Genomic DNA, 7511 nt, shown 5'->3' on the forward strand with positions numbered 1-7511 from the left:
ATTATAAAATACTATTATGAGAAAACCTACTAGGTACAAAGCCAAGTTGACGGGGTAATACCGAAACATTTTCCACAGTCTAATCTTTGATCAAGCATGTATCTAGTTGTTAGGGAATGGTTCATCTTCAAATAAATAATTAATTGCATGAGAGATAAACTGCAAGCCAATTCAATGCTTTCATCCTTATAAATAGCAAGCTTCGCATGATCAAATATCAATTCCCAAAATCGATTAAAACATAGAATCATTAGAGAGTGGTATTGATCGAGAGGCAAAAATGAAAGTTGTCTACTTTCTTGTAGCTACCTTAGCTTTGGCATCCTCTCTTGTCTTTGCTTATGACCCCAGTCCTCTACAAGATTTTTGTGTGGCAATCAATGAAACCGATGGTGGTATGTACAAACGTTCCTAACATGTCTTGCTACATAAATTTTAAGATTCTCGTAATAACAAGAACGTATTGTTTAAAAAATGTTCCTTGTTAATTTGCAGTGTTTGTGAATGGAAAATTCTGCAAAGACCCCAAACTTGTGAAGGCTGAAGATTTCTTCAAACATGTGGATCCCGGAAATGCAAACAACCCACTGGGCTCACAAGTGACTCCGGTCTTTGTTGATCAACTACCAGGACTAAACACACTTGGTGTATCTTTGGCTCGCATAGATTTTGCACCTAAGGGTTTAAACCCTCCCCATATTCACCCTCGAGGCACTGAGATCCTTATAGTCCTTGAAGGCACTCTTTTTGTTGGATTTGTCGCCTCTAATCAAAACAATAATCGTCTCTTCACCAAAGTGCTTAATAAGGGTGATGTTTTTGTGTTCCCAATTGGTCTCATTCATTTCCAGCTCAATGTGGGATACGGAAACGCTGTTGCCATTGCTGCTCTCAGTAGCCAAAATCCAGGGCTTATCATTGTTGCAAATGCTTTATTTAAAGCTAATCCACCTATTTCTCCAGAGGTTCTTACTAAAGCGTTCCAGGTAGACAAGAACACAATTGCTTATCTTCAGAAGCAATCTTGGTATGACAACAACTAATCTAAGAATATGGATGGTCAATTTTTTTGAGTATTAATGAAACTTATGTCGTGATCACCTCAAGAAATTGACCATCTCTAAATAATTATCTTGATGATAAATAAATTGTACGAAGATTATCAATATATTTTGTATCTTTTCTGTTTAATACATTGTGTTATAGTGATTTAATATAGAATATCATTTTAGTCTTATCAAATTATTTGTTCTACGGGGTGTGTTTCCATTTATGTTGATTTATTAACAAGGATAATGGTCAATTTGTTGAGTATATAAATGAAACCTGTGTTTTGATCACCTCAAGCAATTGACCATATTTAAATAATTAACATGATAATAAATAAATTGTTTGGGGTGTATATCAATATATATTGTACCTATTCTGTTGGACATTTTAAGTATATAATACATCGTTATATTAATTTATTATAACAATCACATTTCAATTAATGCTAACTTGTTAAATTATTTTATCTAATGGTGTGTTCTGATTTATGTTAATTTACTAACAACGAATCGATTGATAATACCTATTGCAAAAATTAAAGCTTTCGTGACATAATTGAATGCCATAATTACCTACTGTGAATTTTCTTACTCCGATCTTGATTCAGAGACTAGAATCATTATTTCTTGTGAGATATTAAATCATTTTTATATTGTTTCAAATGATTAATACGTTGGCCAAATTTTCAATTGGTAGATAATCTCTTGAGTTAGCTTGTCTTTTCAAAAATCAATTGTGGTGGTTATTTTGAACGTGAAAAAATAGCTAGGAAAGCAAGGAAAAGCAAAGCAAAATCTTAAATGGTGAAGATATACTTGATTACACATTAACTCTTCAAGCATACAGGAGTGGTGGGTATGCAAAGTGGGTAAGTCAAATGAAATATTTACTCTGAATTCAATCAAAGGCTTCCCTATGTTAGACAAACTAAGATTACTATTAATTTCAAATTGGAAGAAAAGAAAAAACGCGTGTGCATCTAATATCCCCAAAAATTGTTAATAACTACTAACTTATTTTAATTCATAATAAACCATATAACACTTAATGATAGTGTTTCAATAATTTAACTTTTTTAATGTGATAAAATATGTAAAGTGAGAAAGTAAGTACTTGTTAATTAGAATTCAAATGTTTTATAAATATAATTAACTTTAAATTAACGGTAAATATTTACTACAGAGAAGTCAGATCCGATCATGTCTTTGAACGCAAATGCTTCTTGGTATGTGTTACAATATATTCTGTCGTCATTTACAAGACTTAGTCAAAATTAATAAAACATGCTGTTTCAACTACTTTTCTTGGACGACGAGGTTGGTAATAAGGAATTATTGGTAGAGTTTGTAGCAAAACTTAACCTAGGTACTTAAGGAATTCAAAATATAGAATTTGAAAGATCTTTCTCAAAAAACATATTCTAGGTTTTGATTCTTCTAATTTCAATATCTATGACTAACATAATTAAGTTTCCTTTTTTTTTTTTGGAGGAAATCCTTGCCCCATCATTTCCTAACTTAAACTTCCCTCAGGCATTATCTATTATAATTTAGTCTAGCTTTAATTTTTAAATAATAAATATTGTAACACCTTAATTTAAGTGGAAATAAATTGATTTCGCAATAAGTGGAAATAAATAAAATTTTATTCAAATAGTTCCCAATACATAGTTTTATAAAGATATTTCAAAATAAGGATGAATTACAAGTTTGAATCAAATCATTGCTACAGAACTACTTTAAATATATCAAAGTTTTCAAAATAGCTTTTTAAGTCTTATAGTAGTTTCATCTATCCCTTCACTGAGTCCTGTAACACCTTATAATTATAATTTCTAAATAAAATAAATTTCATAAAATGTTAACAAAATAGAGGTTTTCATTCAAACAGTAGTTCAAAAACTCAATTTCATAAAGTAGTTCTTAATAGGAAATGATTACAAGTTCGTTTCATAGCTTGCTACAGGACTCAAATATACATTAAATTTTCAAAATAAACTTCTAAGTCCTATAGCAGTGTCATCCATCCTTCCTTCAGGGCCCCTGGTGCTGGTCCTCTTGGTTACCTGAAAAACATAGCTAGTCACCAAAACTTCAATGTTGAATCAATAAAGTTCTGAACTTGCAAGTAATTGGAAAGAATGACAATCATTTTCACGTTGTATTATTTAAAGGTTAATTCCTTAACTCAATGAACCTAACATTCTATCAAATCACTCTAATTCCTTAGATCTGATTCAATTCAATGTTGCTTTAAGTGTAAGAAACCAGAAGATTGCAAGATCAAGTTCTCTTATCCCTAAGAAAGCTATAATCCTGGTAATTGATTTAGATATGAGAAACAAATCCAATTTCCATTGATAAGACTTTCTCTGTAATTAGTTAATCAAATTTCCATTCAATCACTATGTAAAGTGCAGAATCAATCACTCAATCCATTCCAAAACTCAAAAGTCAGATCCAGAATCGATTCAACACGTTCGTTTTGGATCCACAATCCCTAACTATGAAGAATTTATGCAACCATTACAGCAGAGAAGGAAAAAGAAAGAGAAGATAAGAATGAAAGCAGAAGAGTCATCTTTAATCTGATTCCTCTAGGTTGAAGCTCGATGTTCATCCCCACTCTCTCTCTCAGACTCTCTCCACACCAGAAAACTAAGTGGAAATGAAAAATGAACAAAAGATGCAAAAATCTGAGCGCTTCTGTAATTTATAAGTTTTCCCACCTTCTGTGCGTTATCACTTTTCTTCACAAGAGTAACCACGCAACGGCTTATCTGGTGTTCTGAAAGACTGGAATAATCACTTTCATTCATAAAAGTGGCAATGCTGGAAGTCGAGTTGTGTGCGTGTTCACTTTCATGAGTAAAAGTGGCCATGCGCAACTTGCCTTGCTACATGCCTCTTTGGAACAATCACTCTTGTTAGCGAGAGTGATAACACGCTACTCGCTAAGACTGAGGCTTCTCTGGAACATCCACTTTCACCAACGAAAGTGATAACGCGCTATTCTGCTGTGATTGGAGTTCCTCTGGAATGCTCACTTTCACCAGCGAAAGTGATAACGCGCATTGTGTTAAGTCTGGAGCTTGTCTAGAACGTTCACTTTCTAGACAAGAAAATATGTGCAGTATGGTAGGAACAATAATTAGTCAAAAATAGGGAATGATCATAATTTGAATGGGAAGTGCAATCAGAATACAACTATGGAATTACAAAACTGGACTAAATTAAAAGAGAGCAGTAAGGAAAATATTTTTGTATTTTCATTTAGTACTTGTGTAAGGAATTTAGACTAAGAAAATATGAAACAGAGGCAAAGAGATCACCTCTTTTTTCATAGAAAGTAGATTCACAACTTAGGGATCAAATTCATGCTCCTCTTGATGGGACTGAGGGCATTTTCTGCACAAATATACACAAAATTCAGTATAGGGAGCAAATATTAAATCGGAATATGAAAGATATATATGTAAAAGTGAGGATGTCCTAAATTGTTCAAAATAAAAGCGGTGATATGAAAGTGAATCAGTAAAGATGAAAGCGGTAATATAGGATAATTACATGGAAATGGTAGCTAATAATATTTACAGGGAAATGGAATAAAGTAAGTGAAAAATGGGTGTGATGAAACGGGAACTAAAGCTAAATGGCATCTTCATTGGAGCTGGAAAAGGAAGAGTCATCATCATCATCAGCAGCACCGTCCATTGCTGTTAGTGGTTCTTCATCCGAGGAACTGCGGCTGGTTCCATCTGCATTAGCTTTGGCAGGGGCAGTGAGATTAAAAGGTGGTAGGTCACTCTGGACTGCTGCTCTTAGGTAAAGGGGACTGAAGGTGGGGGCATCATAAAGCTGTGTGGTAGTCATGCCCAACTTCTTCCCTATGTTTAGAAGCATCGTGTTCATCAGTGTCATAAATGTCTTTTATCCAACACAAAATCGCACTTCTAATAACAGAACTCATACAATAAATACGGTGCAGGAAACTTAAGATCAGAATCCCCAATTGATAGTAAGTACTCTAGGGTTCGAGCAATGCAGAATGCACAAATTATCCTAACTAAACACCCCCAATTCCCTTCAAACGTGTAATCACACTTAAAATAGCAGGATTTACACCAAAATTTCAATGCATAACTTCCTAAATCAAAATTCCTAAATTCTGCAGTTATAAACCCTAACACAGAGAGAGAAAAATTGAAAAATTATCTGGATAAGAGTTCGAAATTGTTGCAGAAATGCATAATTGAATGAGTTTTAGCACAAAATAGTGAAAGTGAAAGAGAGAAATCACAGGAAAGTTAGGGACGAGAGTGAGAGTTCTCAGAGGGAGTGAGTGAGAGTAAGGGCTAGAGTGGCCACTTTCTATTTATATAGGCTTTGGGCATAGTTACTTTGAAGCCATAGTGGACACGTGTGTTTTCCAAGTTGAGGCTGTGCATGGTTACTATGGAATGAAAGTAACTATTACAGAGAGGGCAAAATTCTTGATTGAGTTGCGCGTAGCTACTATGAAATGAGAGTAGCTACGCACAACATTTATGCCTAAGAGGTGTCTCTGTAGTGTCCACTGTGGAATGAAAGTGGCAACTACAGAGAACCCCCATAATTCCTAGTGTTCGTGCGCGTGGTTACTATGAGATGAAAGTAACTACTACAGAGACTCATCAGCCGAAAGGCCTTTGGAAGTGATTACTATGAAAGGAAAGTGAGAACTGTAGATGGTGGAATCACTTACCTTAGCTGAAAGTGACTACTATGAAATGAAAGTGATCACCTCTGATGGTTGAAATTGAAACTTCTTCTGCAAAAGGGTCATTGTTGTGTGGCAGGGGTGACCATGTCTCTGTACACTTGAACTTCTCTTGATTTATGCATGGATCAAGCTCAAGATTTACAATTGTCCACTATAAAAATTTGAGAATATGCAGAAAAATCATGTCAAATTCATCATACATATCACAACTCAATTACGAAAATGCTTATTGAATGTAAAGAACAACAAAAATTCTTAATCAACTTGTGAGTTACCTCTCACATAGCGCTTCTTTAACGTCACTAGCTTGACGTATGAAGTGAGTTATGCAGGCCAAGGGTTGGGATGAAGGTTGGTGCATAGTGATTGCAAGTCAATCTCCTCAACTTCTTCCAAGGTAGCTGAATTTTTCAAGAATGGCTTCAACCGGTGTCCATTCACCATAAAGCTTTTCCTAGTGGAGTCACTTATAATTTCCACTGCACCATGGGAAAATACCTTTGTAACAATGAAGGGTCCAAGCCACCTTGATTTGAGCTTTCCAGGCATGAGCTTCAAATGAGAATTGAACAAAAGGACCTTTTGACCAATGTAGAATTCTTTTCTTGAGATCATTTTGTCATGGTACCTCTTGGTCTTTTCTTTGTAAATTCTGGAGTTCTCATAGGCCTCAAGACGTAGCTCCTCCAACTCTTGCAACTGCAACTTCCTCTGCTCTCTAGCTAAGTCATAATGGTTATTACAAGTCTTCATTGCCCGGTATGCCTTGTGTTCCACCTCAACTGGCAAATGGCAAGCTTTTCCATAGACCACCCTATATGGTGACATTCCCAAGGGTGTCTTAGATGCAGTTCTGTGCGCCCACAAGACATCATCAAGCCTGCGGCTTCAGTCTTTCCTATGGGGCTGCACAACTCTCAAGTATTTTCTTGATTTCTCTATTAGAGAGCTCAACTTGTCCATTCGTTTGTGGGTGATAGGCAGTGGAAACTTTGTGTACAACTCCATATTTCTTCAACAAAACTTCCATAGTTCTATTACAGAAATGACTTCCTTGATCACTAATGATGGCTCTAGGGATTCCAAATCTGCAAAACAAGTTGCTACGAATAAACTTTGCAACAACTCTAGCATCATTAGTTCTGGTGGCTTTAGCTTCCACCCATTTGGAAACATAATCAACAGCAAGAAGTATATAATGAAAACCAAAAGAGGAAGGGAATGGATCCATAAAATCAATACCCCAGACATCAAAGATGTCACAATAGAGGATGGGCTGTTGGGGCATCTTGTTGTTCGCAATCTAACACTAGCAAATGCACTAGGATTGCAGCAAGTAATGAGTAAATTTAAGATCTGAATATCGTCTCCACAGGGAATTTAGGTTTCAAGTACCACTTCACAGAATTATAACCATTTGAGCCATATGAATTTGGAAGGAGAGTTGTAACATGTAATAGCAGCAAACCAGAGCAATTAAAAGTAAAGAACTTGTAGAAAAATACAGTTTACGATTTGTGATGAAATGAGATAGGAATGAAGAATAATTAGGAATTTACTTCACAAGAATGTCAATATTAATTCAATTATGCCTCTGAACATTCAAGAACTTGGTTAATTGACAATCAGTTTCACATATTAATAGCCAAAGGTTAATCCCTTAACTCATTGACCCTAACAAGAAACTAAACCACCCTAAT

At 35.1% G+C, this 7511-nt stretch overlaps 1 protein-coding gene across 3 annotated transcripts; it reads left to right on the forward strand.

Annotated features, from left to right (window-relative positions):
* Positions 1–280: 280 nt before the first annotated feature.
* LOC113861733 (germin-like protein subfamily 1 member 7) lies at positions 281–1051 on the forward strand. Of its 3 annotated transcripts, XM_027494735.1 has the most exons (3): positions 281–395; positions 496–719; positions 834–1051. In XM_027494735.1, the coding sequence occupies exons 1-3, from the start codon at positions 281–283 to the stop codon at positions 1041–1043; spliced, it is 549 nt and encodes a 182-aa protein (XP_027350536.1). In that variant the 3' UTR covers positions 1044–1051. The 3 variants fall into 3 exon arrangements, with proteins under 3 accessions (XP_027350536.1, XP_027350535.1, XP_027350534.1); XM_027494734.1 differs by having other exon boundaries at positions 281–407; positions 547–1051; XM_027494733.1 differs by having other exon boundaries at positions 496–1051.
* The last annotated feature ends 6460 nt before the right edge of the window (positions 1052–7511 follow it).

Source organism: Abrus precatorius, unplaced genomic scaffold (genome assembly GCF_003935025.1).
Source record: "Abrus precatorius isolate BTA unplaced genomic scaffold, Abrus_2018 Scaffold3, whole genome shotgun sequence".
NCBI lineage: Eukaryota > Viridiplantae > Streptophyta > Magnoliopsida > Fabales > Fabaceae > Abrus > Abrus precatorius.